Source organism: Pollicipes pollicipes, unplaced genomic scaffold (genome assembly GCF_011947565.3).
Source record: "Pollicipes pollicipes isolate AB1234 unplaced genomic scaffold, Ppol_2.1 Scaffold_7261;HRSCAF=8764_pilon_pilon_pilon, whole genome shotgun sequence".
Lineage (NCBI taxonomy): Eukaryota > Metazoa > Arthropoda > Thecostraca > Pollicipedomorpha > Pollicipedidae > Pollicipes > Pollicipes pollicipes.
The window spans coordinates 52944724-52965977 of NW_023597054.1; the positions used below are offsets into that span (position 1 = coordinate 52944724).

General features: G+C 56.5%; 1 protein-coding gene across 1 annotated transcript in view; it reads right to left on the bottom strand.

The window, feature by feature from the left end:
- LOC119111605 (adenosylhomocysteinase-like 1) overlaps window positions 1-20712 on the bottom strand; it is a 56790-nt gene extending 36078 nt beyond the window's left edge. Inside the window, exons 1-3 of the mRNA XM_037235412.1 lie at window positions 20677-20712; window positions 18443-18552; window positions 194-275 (exon numbers count right to left, since the gene is read on the bottom strand). Of these exons, the coding sequence (XP_037091307.1) occupies window positions 194-275; window positions 18443-18552; window positions 20677-20695 (211 nt within the window). The 5' untranslated portion in view covers window positions 20696-20712. The remainder of the gene's footprint in view (window positions 1-193; window positions 276-18442; window positions 18553-20676) is intronic.
- Window positions 20713-21254: the final 542 nt, after the last annotated feature.

Consider the following 21254-nt stretch of genomic DNA (forward strand, 5'->3'; position numbering starts at 1 on the left):
TGTGTCGCCGGGCTCGCCCCAGCCGGCCGCCAGTGTGTGAGGGCGAGGGCCGGCCGATGAGCAGCGCCTCTGCCGCCGGGCTCTCCCCGACCGGCCGCCGGTGTGTGAGGGCGATGGCCAGCCGGTGGGCAGCGCCTCTGCCGCTGGGCTCTCCCCGGCCGGCGGGCAGTGCCGCCCCAGGGTCGCCACTGACCTGAGCTGTAGCTGTCGTTGGAGGAGGCCGACAGCGAGCGGCTCCTGTAGCGGCCGCGGGGCCGGCCGCCCACCCTGGCGTCCTGCCGGCCGGGCGGGGTGTTACAGGGGGCACGCACCGCACAGCCTCCACGATCGGGCGACATCAACACCAGGCGCAGCTGCAAGTTGTGTTAGCTGTGTGGTCACGGGTTAACTGGCTGTGTCCGCGTAATCGATTAGCGGCCCTGCTCGTCCGCGCCAAACGGTTTGTTAGTTAAACATCGTCGATTTCAGCATCCAAGTCATGCACAAGTTGATGTATGCTTTCCAACATTTCGCTTGCAAGAGCGTGTCATGCCGTAGTCCCCACCAAAAAAAGAGCTAATTGTCACAAGAATCCGTGCTCAAGCATAAAAGTGATGGCAACGCCTATACATTAGTTACGGGCCGTTGGCTGACTTCACTGCAAGACGTCACGGTGCGGTGAAGATAAATCGGACCCCACTGTCGACACGACCCGGTCTGACGGCCCGCCCTACCGAAACCGACCGAGCCATAATGAAGCCAATCGTACCGGTCAGCCAGTCATGGCGCCAGGGCAAGAGGAGGCAGGTAGGATCAGACAAGGCTATTAACGGCAGGTGGAGGGGGGGGGGGGGGGGCTGATCACGGCATGACAGAGAAGGATCCCAGCTTTACAGCAGGTAGGAGACGCACGCCTGATCATGGCATGACAGAGACGGATCCAAGCTTTACAGCAAGTAGGAGACGTGCGCCTGATCATGCCATGACAGAGACGGATTCCAGCTTTACAGCAGGCAGGAGACGCGCGCCTGATCACGGCATGACAGAGACGGATCCCAGCTTTACAGCAGGTAGGAGACGCACGCCTGATCATGGCATGACAGAGACGGATCCCAGCTTTGCAGCAGGTAGGGGACGCGCGCCTGATCACGGCATGACAGAGACGGATCCCAGCTTTACAGCAGGCAGGAGACGCGCGCCTGATCACGGCATGACAGAGACGGATCCCAGCTTTACAGCAGGTAGGAGACGCGCGCCTGATCACGGCATGACAGAGACGGATCCCAGCGGCCGGCCATATCCATGCCTGGCGTTTGATAACCATGCCGATCACTCACTACGGGCGCTCCCGACTACTCTCACACCCTGATCTCGCGAAGACGCGCACCAGGTAACTAGGCCAGCACTGTCTTACAGAGACCGCCCACTTCCCGAGGAGAACGGTGGAGTGGCGGGTACGATCGGCTCCCGTGAGTCCAGCCGGGAGACCCCCGATGGAGGGGCGCCGGACCGCCGACGGATCCTGCACATGGCGCCCCGGGCGGCGCTTCTGCCGCCGATCCCGCCGACCTGGCCCACACCAGCACCCACCGATCCCGCCGACAGCCGTCGGCGTCCCTCCCACGGCCTCCGTCGGTACCACACACGCACCTGCAGGTCAGCCTCATCAGCGGCGCCAGGGCCGACGTGGGGTGCCGGCTGGGGCCAGGTCAGCGGGTCGGCCGACGGCAGCCAGACGCGGCCGCCGCGCACGCCCAGCGAGCTGGCCCACGGCTCTGCCGGCCAGGCACGCAGCGCCTTGGCCGGCTCAGCGACGCCGCCCAGCCGGTACGCCCAGCCCGGCACCGCCTGTCCGCCCTTCTGCGCCGTAGGATCCATGGCGCGCGCCGACACGGAGCGCGGGCAGCACGTGGAGCGCAGGTACCAGCCGATCGCCGAGCTCATGGGGCCACCGCACGACTGCCGGCGGTGTGGCGCGCCACCCCCGCCGCCGCGACCTTGGTCACGGCCGGGCGCGGCCGGAGGCAGTCACCGCGCCGGCCGCCAGCCCGGCGCGCGTGGCCAAGGCCGCCGCCCGAGGCGTCAGGGTGCCGGTCACGGCGCCGCCCGACCCGAACGGTCCCGAAGGCTCGCCGGCGGTTGGAAACGGCTCCGCGTCGGAGCGGACCGACGCCGCGCTGCGGCTGGAGCGACCGAAGGCGCCAACATTCAATCCGTCCGAAACAAACGCCGATCGGACAAGGCTATTTGTGGTTTATTTATGGGTACGATAGCTTTCAAACTTTGCAGGAATCCAGTACATCGTTCGGTGAAGCAAGACGGAAAGCCACATCACAGCACCATGCAAGGCAATGCTTATCTGTGTAAGCATCGGTCTTAAGTCATTGCGCAATTTCACATCCGCATTGTGCCTTGCCGGCAACCGCACGGAAAGAGTAAAAATAACGCTGTCTGTTAGTTGTTTTAACATGAACATTGAAGGAAATCCCATTCCAACTTCTGGAGCCATTGCCGAACCGTTTCAGGTGCGTCCACATAATTTTGAACCCCTGTCAGATAATCAATTCGGCACATTCTGGCGACAAATATCAGTATGATGAAGCTGCGCAGCTGACATAATAAGCAAAGTATCTCAGTTCTTTTTTCTTCTTCATGCAGAAATCCACGGTTCCATTTCTTTTTTGCATCGTTTTCATCCAACGCACATTTGAGACAACAAAGAAGCATGCCAGTCAGGATCAGTCCTAATATATACGGGGTCACAGCAGATCCCCATGAGAGGTCATGTGATGCCAGCCTGTAAGTGTCGAGCTTCAAGAATTCGTGTTGTCCACCCGTGATAACTAGGTCGGAACAACTCCCACGCTTCAAAACAACTTCCACTACAAGTCCCGTGAGACCGAGCAATAGCAAAATTAACAAACACTGAAGTGACCGCACCTTGACCTGCCATATTTCTCACCATAGTTTTGTGGTATGGTTTCGACAGAAAAGAGCAGATGCTTTCGTTTGGAGAAGTTCCAAAACTGAATGCCCAATATTACGGGTGTTAGAGGGCCCTGGAGCAGTGCGAATATTTTGGCAATTTTATGGTATTTGCTCCCCTGTGATGTCACCGGCTGGGTGGCAAATGTCGACGAACCCCTGGGTGGTATTGGTCGTTTGACTTTTTCTCCTTTCCAGGACAAGATCATGAAAAATCAGACGGTTTCCCCTCCCATCCCATCCTCACGTCTAGGCGGTACTTTTGCCCTCTTCCCCCCCCCCTCCCGCTCCAGGGTCGCAGTGGGCGAAATATCCTCGGCTCTGGGGACGGGTACTGTACCCCAGTGCGCGCTGCACCAGATCGCTGAGCGGCGGGTGAAGTCACCGGACGCGTCCGCGGCCCGTCAGTGCAGCTGTGGGGAGAGGTACCGTACCCCAGTGCGCGCTGCACCAGACCGCTGAGCGGCGGGTGAAGTCGCCGGACGCGTCCGTGGCCCGTCAGTGCAGCTGTGGGGAGAGGTACCATACCCCGGTGCGCGCTGCACCAGACCGCTGAGCGGCGGGTGAAGTCGCCGGACGCGTCCGTGGCCCGTCCGTGCAGCTGTGGGGAGAGGTACCGTACCCCGGTGCGCGCTGCACCAGACCGCTGAGCGGCGGGTGAAGTCGCCGGACGCGTCCGCGGTCCGGCAGCGCGGCTTGCCATCCCAGCTCCAGGCCTGGCTTTCTGACTGTTCTGGTTCGGACACCCTACGGAGGCGACCGTTCGACAGTGACGAGCTGTGTCAGGACCGCTGACACTCGCTCTGAGCGCCGTGTCGCGAGCAGGGGTGACGTCCGACGCCCCGCTTTATGCCGAAAACCGGGGGGTTCAGATTTGTATCACGTAAATCAGTTTCCATGGACCAACGTAGCGGCGAGAAGCAAGAGGTATAGAAAGGCAGAACGGAAAGGAGAGGTCAAAATATGGGGGGATCGGATCCGGCGCCGTGCAGTCTGCTCACTCATAACTGCGTAACGGGCTGGCTCAGGACTACCGAAGACAGAGGACGGCGCAAGACCAAGCCCGCCCACTTCTGACATTTGATAGACGCGGCAGGGACTGACGTCACCCAACTGTGACAAGACTTCGCCCTAATCACACGAAACGATGTTTTACAGCGTTTGTAGCACGTCGTGCCTCTAAAAGTGATCACGGAGTGCTCGGCACATGCTGCGCTGATGACGGCGGATATATACGAATCATATCAGGAGTATCTATCTTGAGCAAACAAGCCAGCTCGAACTTGCTAGGCACGGCGCCGACAGGCTCCTGGTCAATATGGCGATTACGGCGCCGGTGGTCTCCCCATTAGCGGCAATAGAGCCTTCCAGGAACTAACGGCGGACCGTTCCCCAAGTGCTTGCCGCGTTTTGGCGGCAGAACGCGCCAGTTCGGGAGGCTGCCGAAGCGCTACGGTCTTGCAGCCGAGTTCGGTCAGCTAGGTCACCGTCACTCATATCAGCACCCGGACACAGCCTGCAGTGGCTAATGCCGGTGGGGACGCGGGAACGAGGGGCGTCAGCGGGCTCGTCTCCTCTCTCAAATCTTCCGAAAATTTAGCATTGGCCCAAGCGGCGTTGACTGGAAAGAGAAATCTAACAAATCGCCATCGAACCACCAAATTTGGGAGAACTTCCATTGACCCTCTACTTACGGAGATACGGTCCGCTGTCCAGAATGGAATACCGCAGGCGATGGTTTGGTTTGGAGGGCGATGCGCCCTGGGCTCAGTAATAACATACAAAGGTTATCGAAATCATCCTTGGGCACCCTACACGCGGTGCAGCAGGTTTTAACGCAACGGAAACAAAGCCATGAAAAACAAGTAACGGAAGCAGGCAACACTCATTACCTCAGGAATCAGTGGGTAACCAGGTAAACACTGTACGCACTAGGCAACATAGTCCATCTCTACAGTTGCAGAGTGCCGCCTGATACGAACTCCACACAAATGGTTGCTGGTTCGCGAACACCACCCATGGAACCAACAAAGGTTTGCATACAAACGATACCCAATGATAACGCGCTCAGGAGTGAAAAACTGAAGAAATAAAGCACTTCCCAGGTTGTGGGGGACCTGGAGCACAAAATCTTAGAAGCACAAATGAATCAGACGGTTTGTAACTCGTGGGGCGGTGAAAACCAGTCCAATACCCGCAAGACGTGCCGCACTTTTACTTGCTACGGTGCACTTTAAGTATCGGCTTGGTTGCACCCACGTGTTTATCAGCACGAAGTGGTCGACCTGCCGACAGACGGCTGGCGGGACGGTTCGGGCCGCTTCTCAGTCCTTCGCCAGAGGTGGCCGGGGAAACACGTGGGTCCCGAGCCTCTGCCGGGCTCGGTGCTGGCCAGACCGCGCTGGGACGACCCACGGTGCCCAGTGCCCATGCAAGTGTTTATTGCTGACGCCGAGTGCGTGGACCAGGCCGGCTGGGGAGGGAGGGGGGGGGGGGGGGGCAGACGGCGGCTCGGGCGGCAGGGCGGGGACCGCGCGCCCGCGTGTGTGACGAACTCGCCGCTCGTGCCCGTCACGTCCTGGGTCGGCCAATGTCAGCCCCGGGGGCGCGGCCTCGCGGCTCACGGTCCACCAGCATCGCCCTCCGCTTCCCCGGAGGCAGGCCTTACGTAAGCGGTTGTCGGTCGGGTTACATAAGGTGCCAAACACGCAGGCCCCGCAATGGGTGGATCGCGCCGCTTCGTAAACAGCGAGGAGAAATCTTCAATGGATTGCGCTCCAACCACAACGTGTCAACCACCGTCTTTCTCACCTCAACTCGTAATTAAATGAGAACCAGCTTAGGGCTACAAATCGTCCATTATAAGTGGCAGGATGGAATTTCGCCGCTTTAACACTTTTGGCCACAGCTCCCGCTGCCAAGCAGCGTTATGTCATGAAGACGACCGTAATACCCTTACCGCACAGCGTACCGACATGCCGAAAGAGCGAAGTTAGAACTCCGATATTGAACGTCGCAAAGTAAGTAGCCAACCACTGGCCATGGGGAAGACAACGCGTAATTGGACAGTAAACCACGAATTGTCCGCATATAAACAAAAATAAAAACAAAAACAACCCTTAACACGCGCACTGGAATAAAGGGCTGCAGATATAAGCCCGTTTTATTTTGCTTCGCTTTTTTTAACTAACACCAATATTAAAATAAACAACTACTTTAGTTCCAGTTTTACAAAGTCTAACACTCGTTCACCGCCATCATCGGCAGGCCGCACCGACGAACGGGCGTCTCCGGCCCGGTACAGCCGCCACCTAATGGAGCTGAGTGTTTACGGAGCGATGACTTCTAATGCTCAGCGCGGGAAGGGTTTGCCGCTAGACGGACCCTTCACTAAGGTCCACTTCAGACATTAAACATACCATGCGGCTGTGACTTCAGACATGTGTGTGCGCGCACACCTCACAGAATTCATTTTTTATCAGTGACCCGTGCCAGGGAAACCATTACAGACTTTCCCAATTCACCCGGCATTTGATAACACCGATCAGGGTCCAATCTCGGCCTCGGTTGGCTCAAAATATCAGTGAATGACGTCATAAATAGCAAGCACTACGCGACAGCTGTACATTGACACGCTAGTTTAAATTTATTTCCGTCGCAAAAGTGCTGATGTCCCTGACATTTCATATTTTCGGTTGTGATTGCTGACGGGCAGCAGCACTTCCTATTCAGCATTTCTATCAGCATGTGTTCCTGCCTTTTCAGCATCTAGTCCTGGATTTCTATAAGCATTTCCATTCCTGGCCTCGTTCAACCCATGCCAGCTCGAGCTATAGCCATCGTGATATGGCGCATAAGAGGCCATGCTTAACAAGGCACTCCTCGAGCTATAAGCTGCCGTGATATGGCGCATAAGAGAGCATAATTCGAAAGCATTAAGACAACACAAGCACATCCAGATAAAATTATTCGAAAACTTCGCGGCGCTAGCGTCCACGGGATCAGTCATAGCTGGGGTTAGAACGGAGAGAGGAGAATTCACCCTCTCCAGGGTGCACCAATCTGACCGGCTCTCCAGGCCCCTCTCGTTCCATAGCTGGAGCCATAGATCGGCCATAGCTCGGGTTAGGAATGAGAGAGAAGGATCCATCCTCTCCAGGGCGCGTCAATCTGACAGGCTCTCCAGGGACCTCTCGCTCCATAGCTGGAGCCATAGATCGGCCATAGCTCGGGTTAGGACGGAGAGAGTAGAATACACCTTCTCCAGAGCGCACCAATCTGACAGGATTCCAGGGTCCCCTCATCCGTAGCTGGAGCCATGGGTCAGCCACAGCTGGGGTTATGAGGGAGGGAGGAGAGGGAGTTTCCACCCTCTCCATGGTGCACCAATCTGACTGGCTCTCCAGGGTCCCCTCGCCCATAGCTGGAGCCATAGGTCAGCCCAAGCTGGGGTTATGAGGGAGGGAGGAGAGGGAGTTTCCACCCTCTCCAGGGCGCATCATTCTGACAGGCTCTCCAGGGACCTCTCGTTTTTCTTTTGTGCCAAAGTGACTTCTTTTGGGTTTCGTTGTCATTCATTTTTAGCTACTGGTGCGTGCATACTTATAGCGGCTTTCTTTGGAGCTCTTTCCGTGTTTCCTCTACCTGGGCTGCTCCCTTCCGTGGGTTGTGTGCCAGGGTATCAGCGAATAATTGGTCGAAGGTTTACGACAGTTTATGGGACACTATGAGGATTGTGACGTTTCCTGAAAGATACTTCTCGCGCCTGTTCGGCCCCTCTCTGATACGTCTCAACCGCAGGTCGTATGTAGCTTTTGCGATGCTCGTTTTTGCTCCTGCGCAATAAGCGCTGTGGTGGCAACCATTTGTCCTTCATCTAGAAAGCTTGGAGCGTCGGCGTCGGTTCTGTAATGCTGCAACTTGACCTGCCAGTACCGATAAGCCCGTTTACTGTGCCGCGAGTACAAAAACTTCAAGGTATTGAATCAATCATTGCTGTTGTGTTGCGACACGACATAACCAAATTATCGTTATCGAGCAGGACCAAGCAAGTCCCGAGCAAGAGACCATAGAGACGGGATATGCTGTATGCAGCAAGCCGTAGCAACGGACACGGAGACGGTTCTTTCCACAGCCATGGAAAGAACCGTCTCCGTCTCATTATATGTCCATGTATGGACATTTACGGCACGCATGCATGGTCAAGAATGGGCATGAATGCATGTTCCATGCATGGGTGTATTCAACTACAAGACATTACAATAATGTTGTGCGTATTACGTAAGTATATGCATTTATGATTCGTGCTTGAGCTTCCATCGCGTCAGCATGTTGTAAGACGCTCAGGTTGTTGCCGCCGTTACGGGGAATGTTGCCCATTTAAGCATATTGGAGAAGGCATTAGATGAGATGAAATACGCTCACTTATAACTATTGGTATACTCTTAGGTGGACAAGGCTGCTCTCGACAACACAATCTCTTTGTTTGGTAAATATGCTTAAATACATCATTGTGTGATTGCGTCATCGTACTTTGCACAACATCGGCTGAGAGCCAATTGGCGGCCGTTTTTTCTGGAAATCGTGCTCACGAACGCCAAATATCAACGACTCAGCAATTATACTTGCGTTGGTCTTGATCCCTGCATGACCAATGGACTCACAGGATTCGGATGACGCATTTTACCGTCATGGGTACCTCGGTGGCTTCGAAATAGTCTGCATAGATTCACAGGTGTGTAGCTTAGAAACTAGAGGGGTTTTAGGCCTTAAGGGCAGGGTTGTGAACTGCACAGAATGATCTTCGATATGGCTGTTTTCCGTTCAAAACCCCACATAAATTTTGGGACACTCCCTTACAGTCTACATGCCCCACCTCATGGGACCTACTGAAACCACCTACATCTGGAAGCAGCGGTACTCGCACCCGGTGCCCGCCGGGCACCGGTTGGGGCGCGGCCTGGTGACGAGCGGCCTGATCCCCAGTGGTGCCGACTCCCGGCCGGTGGAGCACCATACAGCCATATAGCACGCCAGCGGCTGGTGACGAGCGGTCTGATCCCCAGTGGTGCCGACACCCGCGGTGGAGCACCATACAGCCATACAGCACGCCAGCGGCCTGGTGACGAGCGGTCTGATCCCCAGTGGTGTCGACACCCGGCCGGTGGAGCACCATACAGCCATACAGCACGCCAGCGGCCTGGTGACGAGCGGTCTGATCCCAGTGGTGCCGACACCCGGCCGGTGGAGCACCATACAGCCATACAGCACGCCAGCGGCCTGGTGACGAGCGGTCTGATCCCCAGTGGTGCGACACCCCCGGTGGAGCACCATACAGCCATACAGCACGCCAGCGGCCTGGTGACGAGCGGTCTGATCCCCAGTGGTGCCGACACCCGGCCGGTGGAGCACCATACAGCCATACAGCACGCCAGCGGCCTGGTGACGAGCGGTCTGATCCCCAGTGGTGCGACACCCGGCCGGTGGGACCATACAGCCATACAGCACGCCAGCGGCCTGGTGACGAGCGGTCTGATCCGGCCTGGTGGTGAGCGTCTGATCCCCAGGGGTGCCGACACCCGGCCGGTGGAGAGCACCATACAGCCATACAGCACGCCAGTGGCCTGGTGGCGAGCGGTCTGATCCCCAGTGGTGCGACACCCGTCCGATGGGCACCATACAGCCATACAGCACGCCAGCGGCCTGATGACGAGCGGTCTGATCCCCAGTGGTTGCGGACACCAGGCCGGTGGAGCGCCATACAGCCATTCAGCACGCCGGCGGTCTGGAGGCGAGCGCGAGCGGTCTGACCCCGGTGGGGCCGACACCAGGCCGGTGGAGCATCATACAGCACGCCGGCATGTCTGGTGACGAGCGCGAGTGGTCTGGACCTCGGTGGTGCCGACACCAGGCCGGTGGAGCACCATACAAACCGCTGGCAGTCTGGATGACGAGCCCGGGACGTGCCTCGGCCAGGCATTCCCAAGCTTGGCGAATACAGCTGCCGTCACCAACTGCACCCCCAGCTCCCCCCCGCCCCCCCCCCCCCCCCCCGGCAGCCCGTGTCAGAGCTTGGCTTCCTTCTGTCACGCGAAATCCTGTGTTACGTGCTCACAATCAGTGATGACAAGCTAAATGCCGCCAACCCGGCGCGGAGGTCGACAACGCACGATGTTCAACCACGCGTGCCATCAATCATCGCCAGCCCACCGCATTGTACTAGCCATCATGTCGGACATGCATTCCCTGGGGCGCCCCGTTTGTCTCTCCCAACCGCCCGATTTGGGGTGCTTTGAAAAGGGGGCAAGTTTTCCACTTAAACCTTGTAGCAGAAATCACATGACCACGAAGATGCATTCGGGGAGAAATCACAGGATAGTGGTAATATTTTTGGCGCGTGTGACGACTATCTTAAATCACGTTAACTCATTTCGGGCGTTGCAGTCTCTGCTGATCTAATTCCGCCTGTTCCCTTATCGCGAGGCTGTTCCGTAAGCTTTGTTAGCGAAGCTCTGCTGGTGTTGACAATTTGTTGATTGCCCCTCCTCTGAGCACCTAGCATGTTAGATGGACTTGTCTTGGAGCATGATCTCCTGATAGCGAACATGATGGCCCATCTTCATTCAACAATGCTGCGTGACTTAACAGGGTTCTCAAAGGCATCTATCTGATATGTATCTTAACAATTCCGTGGTGACGGGTGGTGCATGCTACCCAAAGCTGGCTAAACAGATAACAGCGATGGCTATCTGAGGTGCGGCCACTCAGAGCTAAGGACGCCGCGCCGCCCCACTCGCCAGGGTTGAACGCCCTAGGCCTGAACCGCCAGCTTATGTGTGATGGAGTGGGGATTGACGGCGAGGATAAACGATTAATGGCAAACAATAGCGACATACGAGTACAGCCCTGAGTTTATCTTCAAGTGTTGAACTGGCCAGCTTGATGAACATCAGACCTCCCGGTCAGATCAACGAATAGACTTGTGTGGCCAATTTGCCCCTGGTCCCGATGCTGTGCCTATAGAGACCGAGGTCAACAGGGCCCTCGCTCCTACACTCTCGCGCTTCACAGTTGACGATCGACTAAGGCGCCTACCTCCCCGCCCATCTCATGGGACAAATGCCAATTCAGACTCGCTGACCTCATTTGAATGTCAGTTGATCCGTTAGTTGTTGTTGAACCACTAACCAATTCGAACTGTGGATCACCTCCGACCACTGGTCTGTTCAGCCATAGGCCGAAACGTGTTGCAGCAAATGCACAATCCGGTACATGTCGCAAAGTGCATGTCGAAACGGTCTTCCCGAGGTGTCAGCTAAAGGACCAGTCCTATAAACTATTCTGCCCAGTGATGATCGCAGGGCACAGAGGGCGGTTTTCAACTTGATATTCAGAGCCGTATCTAGCGTCTGAAAAGCCCGGAACATTTTGTGTAAATACAGGACAGTGTTTTCTTGTTACTTTCGCGAGATGAGGACAAGAAAACCAAAGCTTCTCTAGCCTGCGTTATTGGCATTATCTTTTCACAGTAGCCTACAGCGCCTTTCCCAGACCAACCACCAACCGGCGCCACTCTCGGGGTGCCTCAGCGCTTGTGGCCGTCGCTGCCGCCAGCACCGCCGCTCCTCGCGCGTGCGCCGCTCACCTTGCGCGTGCGTCGATCGGAGGACAGCTGGCGGAAGCGGTTCACGTCGTTCTGCCGCTCGGCCGTGTCGCAAAAGGTGACGCCCGGCCGATCGCGCACCTCCGACAGGAAACGGGCCGTCTCGTCCTCCTCGCCGGCGGCGGACAAGCGCTGGGTGGCCATGGCGTCAGCGTCGGACACGGCGTCAACGTGCACTGAACGCGATCCCGGCCGACCGCAGGGTCCGGAAGCCGAGCCCGGCCGACCGATAGTCGCACCAGACACCAATATCGTATCGCGCCGGCCGGCGAACAAACACTCCAGTGGAGAGGACGCCGACGCCGTCAGTCGGCGGACGGCGCCACACGGTCAGCCGGGCCTGACGGCGCGTGGGCGCGCACCGGCCGCCGGCGGGGCTGGGGCCACCACGTGGGGCATTGTTCTGCCCTCGGGTGATGCCGGGCGGTGGTACGGCCATGACGGCGCACTGCAGCGACGCGCGCTCACAGTGGAACGCGGCGCTGCCTGTGAGCGGCACCACGAAGTTCTTGGAGGGTGGGCTGGCACGCATTCATTGGAGGCCTCCACCGAAAACTAGGGCTCCTCGGGTTGAAGGGGTCTCACAGTCACAGTCTCGCAGGGGTCTGCATATCACCCGGCATTTTACTAGCAGCTGCTTCGTGATGTCAGACTTATTATGCATGCGTATATCTCGTGGGAACGCCAGCGACAGCGAAGTTGGTTATGCTTTCCCACGCACAAAGTAGTCTGCCACTTTTCTGGAGCACGTCTCAACTTTTGGACATGAATATGGACGTGAATGATCAAGCCCGCGCCAGCCTGTTCGATTTCAGTACAGCCCGCATGAGCACATAGTTTCATAACACAGCTGGACACACCTGCGATCACAACTGCTATAGTGCCGACATCACCCCTCAACTAGTCCACGGACTTTCTCTCAGTCTCGACAGGAACCTCCTCCTAGTCACGACAGACCCTCTAGTTTACAGGAGGCCTCCAGCCTTGTCGCATCATGACCATATCAGCCATGGTGAGGGTTTCCCGCCCAGCCAAGGTGCTCAACCCTGCAAGAGCCTGCAGCTTATGGCTAGGGTCTTCGAACCGCCAGACACGATCTTCTGTCGTATTCTAGCCCTCTGACAAAACCACACACAATCGTTTCATTACAGGGATCACTTCTCGTCCATGGTGACGCCTCCTAGGAGCGGTTTGATGCCATCCAACTCGCAAGCCGCTCACAGCACGGGGGCTGTGCCTTCTCTAGGTCATGACGTGGACCTCTCAGCGTGTCTCGTCTCCAATGCACTTAGGATTATCAGTCCTCGCATCATTGGGCCTCCTCTCATTCGCATAAAGGCTCTCTGCGGTAACACCATTCCCGACCGTAACCGATGTTTTCAAAACTAGGGCCTTCTCTCCATCCCTTCGGCATTACGTTGGCCGGTGTCCTGACCAGGTCACCGCCGCAGACCGCGTACACTTGACCTATCGTGGATTTCGAGGACCTTGCTAACACTTCAAGGTGAGCAAAGGGTGTGTTCACTCAGACAGCCCAACCGGTGGCGCCGCCTACGGTCCGTCTAATCAGCTGCTTCCGAGTCTGCTGGGATCAGCCGTGAGCCTCTGGCGCCGCTGCCGTCACCCGGGACAGCCCGCCGGCACCCGTCCGTCCATGCATAAAGCAGGGCTGTGCCGGGGCTGCGGGACAGCAGGGCCGGGCGGACGGCCGACTCCCTCCCGAGGGTCCCGTCAGCGGTGCGGCCGGGACGCTACGGACGGCCGGCTCCCTCCCGAGGGTCACGTCAGTGGTGAGGTCAGGACGCTGCAGGCGGCCGACTCCCTCCCGAGGGTCACGTCAGCGGTGCGGCCAGGACGCTGCGGACGGCCGGCTCCCTCCCGAGGGTCACGTCAGTGGTGAGGCCAGGACGCTACAGGCGGCCGACTCCCTCCCGAGGGTCACGTCAGCGGTGCGGCCGGGACGCTGCGGACGGCCGACTCCCTCCCGAGGGTCACGTCAGTGACGCGGCCGGGACGCTGCGGACGGCCGACTCCCTCCCGAGGGTCAAGTCAGCGGTGCGGCCGGGACGCTGCAGGCGGCCGACTCCCTCCCGAGGGCCACGTCAGTGGTGAGGTCAGGACGCTGTACCACCCGGTAACACGGCGGCGTCGGACGCGGGCGCCCTGATCACAGCATACTGATCATGGTATGACTAGGTGTCGCTTTGTTATTCACGGGGCGATGAAAGGCGCCTTACAGCCTTGAATATGCCATGCCAGCAGCCGTCGTAGAGCTCCTGCAGGCCGTGCTGCTGGCCTGCGAGTGGTGCACGGTCTGGTCTACCGCACAAGTTCAGGTCATCATTCTGTAAATTAAGTGCCGATTGAACTGATCAGAAATGCATCACCACTATCACATTCCAGCTCTGTAAACAACATGGTAAATCAGTCGCTGAAGAGGGTTAAGATCATCGAATAGCCAGCGCCGGGCACGGCACTCACTCTGCCGTGAGGCAATAGCCCACAGCGCTGCGTCCGGGACGCCAGGGACAGGGACGGTCCAGGATGCCGGCACGGATACTGACAATGAACCTAAAGCCGGCTCCGAACCGCGCCCGGTAACAGGAAGATTGGGCCCGATGGGGGCATTCGGGGCGGTCCGTGAGGCGGCCTCACGGGCCGCGCGGTCCGTGAGGCGGCAGCCCGCCGTAAGGCCGGTGAACCACAGCCAGCGAATGGCGGGCTGCGGACCTGTCGCCCAGCGCTGGCAGCGCCACCTATACCACACCGGGGGCAAGGCTAGCGCCTCTGGTGACGAGGCGACGACAAAACGGAGCGTCTCTTTCTAAGACGGACCGCCAGCGGGCCCGGCTCGCGCTTGGAGCACACCGGAAGCAAACTACGCGGGGATGTAGTTTTTAGCTATCGCTTTTAAGCACGGGTAGGCTAGGGCCGGACCATTCATTGTGCTCCGCAGGGAAACTCGCTGAGAGCAACAGTCGGGTGGTCCATGTAATTACTGGATCTTCACAAACAATGTCTCCATCCGTTTACAAATCCGGTTTGCAAGCTTTCATCCGTTTACAAAGAAATAAGTGATCCCCCTAAAATAGCCCTTCAAGACTTGCTGCTCCTTTTAACCCGGCGCTGTCGGCTTAGCGAACACCCATGATGCGTCATGAACCCTACATATATGAAATGTGCATTTCGTCATTGATTATTGCAGGCTGACTGCTTATTGGCACGGCGCGTTCACCTTTTCAAGACCAACGGTGTTGAGAGAAAACAGAATACCACGTGATCGGTACCGCGCACCCGTGCTACTATGCCTGTGAGAGAACAAAGGTTGTAACTTGACGGGCGATCATTGGAAGTTAAAGCGCTTGGTTATAGCTGCCTCAAGCAGCCGCGTACGACAAGGCCACATCACATTTACAGACATGTGTGGTTGCTTATGCTTCTGTTTTACGTCGGCCTCATTCTTTTAAAAAAGCTGTGTGTTCCGCCACCCTCCTATCTCACTCACAAATGGCGAGCCGGCCATTTCACATAGCTATTTCTTCCTTGATAGCGTCGATTTACCAGTACCTACTGGCACACTGAAGGTCGATTTCTGATTATCAAAACACGATCAATCGATTCAATGCCAAAAACTAGAGCCTCAACAACAAGGACCATCTGTAAAAGCACTCTTGATGTGATGCGATACCCGATGGAACACATCACAGACAAGAAATAATCTCCTGTAACATTTATGACAAATTGTTTCCTTTCATGTTAACGATCCCAGTCCTTTCCTTTACGACTATTCGCGGAGTGAAACGTGCCCACTCTATGCATACGAAGATGCGAGGTAAAATGGGCTGCGGAACGCCTCTCGGCCCGGTGGGTGTTCCCACTGGAACTGGTGCAATGCTATGCCAATCGCTCCTAAACCGTCGTATTCTGGTACATGGCGACAAGTTCAGTAAAAAGTGCTGCAGAGCTCTGGAGAAATATAGTGTACGAAAAATGTTATGAACTTGAGGAACAGATGAGCAATACAGACCATGCCGGTCTGAGCTATCATTAATCTGGTGTCAGTAGTCGACGAAGTCGCAATAATGTCACATTAGAGGATGACAGCCATATCTGACGTGCTGCCCTCCATAGATGCTTTTGCTAAATGTCGAAGTGGACTAGTGATGGCCCACTTCATCCCAATACCTGTACGCGTTATCTAAATGAATTATTGTGAGTTGGAAGATCATATTTTGACAGCAATCACCCTTCAATATAGTTGGAGGTAGCAGTATTCACGACGAAATCAAGGTACCCTTGGCAACATTGGCTACACTCAACGTTTCAAGCGGTGCTCACTGATTCGTGGCCATGAGCACAACCTGAAATGTTGACTAGAGTCAATGTAGCCATTTCTTCCTTGATAGCGCCGATTTACCTGTACCTACTGGTATACTGAAGGTCGATTTTCTATCATTATCAAAACACGATCACCTAACTCAATGCCGAAAACCAGGGGCTCAATGCCAATCATCATTTGTAAAAACGGTGACCTCTACGACTGTCAACCGTTTTCAATTAGTGAAATCGCTTTGCCAGTGTCCCCAAAATCTCTACATTCGTGTTCCGGCTTCTTCCGCTCCATGACTGTTTGTGTAAACATTCGCGGGGTAAGTATGTTACATAAACACTTAGAAATAAACTGCGCATAGGAGCGCACTAGGTGCTGATTAAAAAAAAAACGAAACACACGAACGCGAAAACATTAAGAATTTAGATTTGCGCGAAATGGTTCATTTTGTTCGCCTTGGTTCGCCTTTTTGGGAATGTAAACTTTGCAAGTTTTAATACATAATCCATTTGACATATTGCTGAAGTGCACTGAACGAAATGGTGAAAAACGCTAACAAAGAACCTAAACGTGACTGCACTGTGACATTGTTCATTCAAATATAAATTACACCAATCAAGAGTAATGTGACGTTGCTTTGGCGACACAGTTTACCTCACCTTTCCTCACAAATTCATGATTCAATGTTACAAAAATGGCCGCCTGGACGCGCACGGAAAAGAGGCGCGGGAACGGGTTTGCCATGAAACAATGGTTTCATTCCTTCAACCCTATGTGGTCAGTGGAAATACTAACCGGTTCACCACATGCAACACGCAACGCGCGGATTCCACGACATCTGATTTTAGGGTTGGATAAGTGAAAAAGACGAAAATTCGTGGGGCACTGCGAAGCAAAGATATCTGTTTGCAACTTTTTCGCCGAATCCAGACATAAAACATCTCGGCGACAAAACCCGTCTATTCCGGCCGACTCGGTTCCACATCGTGATAAATAATCATTGCAATGTTACAGTCGATCCCTGGCAGCGTATCGTCGTACGGAGTCTGTGAAAGTCCTGACATTTAGCATGTTCACGGTGACTTTTTGCCATGAGTTCTCAATTATCCAGCCTGGCATTCCGACTGGGCTGTGCGTCAGTTACGTCAACACGCTCGGGTCCGCGTAACGGACGCCGCCGCCACCCCGTCACCGAACACGCGCCGCGAGTCGGCGGCGCCGACCAACTCAAGTAAAAGTACCCGCGCAGCACCGCACGCGCTTGGCGAGCGCCCATTTCCCGCTCCTTAAGCGGACAAAAAAGTCCCCACAGGCGCCCGTGAAGGGTACTCGTCAGTCGACTGACACGATGCGGAAAACAGACGACACGCGACGCTCGGCCGCGCCGGTGATACCGGCCACGCTCGGCAATACCGATAACACCGGCCACGCTCGGCAGTACCTGCGATACCGGCCACGCTCGGCCGTGTCGGCGACACCGGCCACGCTCGGCAATACCGGTAACACCGGCCACGCTCGGCAATACCTGCGACACCGGCCACGCTCGGCCGTGTCGGCGACACCGGCCACGCTCGGCAATACCGGTAACACCGGCCACGCTCGGCAGTACCTGCGACACCCAGCCACGCTCGGCAGTACCTGCGACACCGGCCACGCTCAGCAGTACCTGCGACACCGGCCACGCTCGGCAGTACCTGCGACACCGGCCACGCTCGGCAGTACCTGCGACAACGGCCACACTTGGCAGTACCGGCGACACCGGCCACGTTCGGCAGTACCTGCGACACCGGCCACGCTCGGCAGTACCTGCGACAACGGCCACACTAGGCAGTACCGGCGACACCGGTCACGTTCGGCAGTAGCGGCGACGCCGGTCGGCCGCGGCGATCAGGTGCCGTTCCTCGGCCTCAGCCGGCGGCGGCGGCGGCGGCGGCGGCGGCGGCGGCGAGGTCACGGCAGACGCGCTCGCCTGGCAACCGGCCGCTAGCCCGCCACGACACCGGGCCAGTGCTGATCATGGCGGCGCCCCGAGGGTGGCGTCACTCACTGCCCTGCATACTGTGACCGTGCCCACCGGCGCGCCACGTCCCTGGCGACCGCCCGGCTGTAGCCATCCGAGCGCAGCAGCAGCCGTCCGCGAATACCATACATTCCCGCTCAGTGCGATCTCAGTACTCGACTCCGAAAAAAGAGGGCACGCCCAACACTGGACACGTGCTCAAGGATTCTCTCCTCCATACCAAACCCGTAGTGATCTCGCGGCTTTTCACATCTCACGTCTTGGCACGCCCCTCCCCCTTCATTGCCAGGGTTTCGACAGCTCAGCTCGACCATCCGGGTCGGCTCAAGCCCGTTATCCCCGTCCGCCACAGCTGTCGTCGCGGTTCCTGCGACGCTCGTCAGTGTGCCAAGCGCCAGCCGTTGTTCGCCGACCGCGTCGGATGCAGCCGGTGCGCGTGTGACGAGAGCGGCGGTGCGGTACTCACCCGCGGCAGAGGCGGCTCTGCCGTGGCCGACACGCCGACGGTCGAGTCCTGCTCCGCCTTCACGCCGCCGTCGAACGACACCTTGCGGGCGCCCGTCGACATCTGGCCGTCTGCGGCGAACGCTCGGTGTCAGCCACAGCAGCCCACAGCGGCGATCATGGCGCCCAGGGACGGCAGGCGGCCGCCGGCGTCCAGCCATCGCTCACCGATCGTCCCGGCCGCCGCTTCCGTCCCCCATCTGTCATCATCGCTTACTCAGCCACTGCCTCTCATCTCCTCCCAGCCGCTACTGTTGTCTCCCCGGCGGCTACATTCATCTACCCAGACATTATTCCCGTCTACTGACGTTATTTTCGTTTCCCTAGACATAAATTTCCTTTCTTCAGATCCCACTTCCCTCCCCATCAGCCACCACTCTGATCTCCCCGGCCCCAATCCTTCATCCCCAGCCGCCACTGTCTCCCGTCATAACTCCCAAATCCTTTTGGACACTATTCTAGTAGCTCGGCAATGGGTCGGGTTGGGCCGTAAAAACATGCTTTGGTTATTGGTAGACTTCTGGATCTTTTTGGGAGCCTTGCTCCCAGTGTTTGTCTCCGCCTTTTCAGAGTAGTACCCTGAGAGCTACCGGAAAACTCAAATGTAGACCTTTCAGACACTCTGGTATCAATGGCTGGATGACGAGGATCATTATTTCTTCGTCTGAAAACATCTGTATCATTTTCTTTACCTCAGGTTTAGTCTCCACACGCCGGTTAGTTTCACTTGGCGGCTTCGAGCGCAGAGCTGCGGCTTTAATGACGCTAGCATTTACAAACGTTGACATGCAGCCCAACCACAATCAGATATTGGAGCTCCTCTGGAAGGGACCACTCCAAAATTAGGACCTGCCCATGCAAGAGGCGCACCCACCATTCGTAATTTATGCAACGTATGCAACCGGCCCTGCAAGGTGCACTGACTCGTCCTTCCCCTGGTGCTGGTGGCGACAGCAGTATGGCCGGACAATGCGTGGCCAACGCGACTGCTCGGATGAGGAGGAAAATCGGGCAAGCGCAACCATTCACAACGTTGAAGCCGAATAGAAGATTTAATGATCGGACAAAACTTTCCTGCAATACACAAACGACATGTAACATGCAAAAAGGAAAGGTCAAGCTCGCCATATCTTAAGAACCTCTCACTTTTAAAAAGGCCGTACGTGATGGCGACTGTGAAACACTAACACCGCCCTTGATGCGTCGCCAAAAACCGCCCAAACTGAAAAAGCGTGGCACAGCCTGCCTCCTCGGTGTCTACAGCCGGAGACGGTGACCTGGGTCACCGGGCACCAGGCGCGCAGTCCTGCACCAAAGGCACATCTGTCCCACACGCAGTCCTGCGCCAACGGCACACCTGCCCCACGCGCAGTCCTGCGCCAACGGCACATCTGCCCCACGCGCAGCGGATAGTCTCCCATATTTAAGGCGGCATTGCTGCCAGAGCCCAAAAGCACACCATTGGGCGGAACTTTTTCCAATGCTGAAATGCTCCTTACTTTTACGATCACCCCCCCCCCCCCCCCCAACCACCGCAAAGCTAGAGCGACATCATAACTGCACGTCAAAGTGGCCGGCTAAGCGCCACTATGTGACAAAATTACTGAGCTAATGAGCGAAGCGCCGGCTATTGAATGGAAATCGGGTAAAGCTCCGGAGCCTCCGTCCATTGCTGGTAGCTATTCAACAACGAATTCATCACCCAAGGTCCTACAAAAAAGCTACGTTTAAGTTCAGACAACCCCATGACATCAACTCTCGTAAAACGCACTTAATGCACAAAGCAAGCAGCCTAACAACCGCTTGCGCTATTACGCCCGATGCTATCCCATCAAGAAACGTGAAATGAAATGTCACTGATTGCGAGGACCAGAGCACGCTGATGTGACGAGTAAACCTGAATAAGGCAGTGAGACTCAGGGAGACCTGGTGGCGCGAGCATCGAAGGTAAACATCTGAGAATCCACATCACGGATCACGATGCCGCTCAACATGTTTTTTTTTAGAAATACTTCACCTCTCCCCGCACACACACATCATAGAATGTTTCCACCACCACGCATACGGCGAGAGCTCAGAGCCAGCCCATGCCGCGTACGGCGGCATGACAGCAGTCCGCCAGCCATGCCGCGTACGGTGATATGACAGCACCCCGGCCCCGGCCCGGGCCTCACGTCAGCAGGTCACACCACTCACATTCTTCACACTCCAACATGTTGTCTGACGGTGCGGTCGAGGCGGACGGAGCAAGGACGGAGGAAGCACTGGCGGCAGTCGCGCCGCGCGGCAGTCACTGACTGAGTGGCGCCGGCCCCCTGCCGGCCGGCCGGCCGGCCGTCCGACCGGCCGGCCGGTAGGGGGCAGCACCAAAGGCCTGGCCCCCCCGGCACGCGGGCCGTCCCGGCCCCTTCGGACCCTTCGCCGCTGTCGGATCGTGGCGATCGGCGTGTATACAGCATGGCAGCCAGTAAGGCAAAGGAACATGCAAACAAACAGACTGTGTGGAACAATGAATCCCTGGGTGGTCCAAATCTAAAAATGTACCATTTGACATCATTCACAGAATAATCCTGACCATTGCAGCTAGTAATTCAGATAACGTGCTGTTGGTTGTCATGAGCAAACCAAGCAGATATCTATACATTTCCATCTATACTTATGCCATATAGCTGTTCAAATAGTCATGGATTGCAGTGACTTTATTTATAATACCTTGCCTAATGCACAAGGCAAAATTTTCTGTATCCTTCTAAAAATGCAGGTTTCTTTTAATT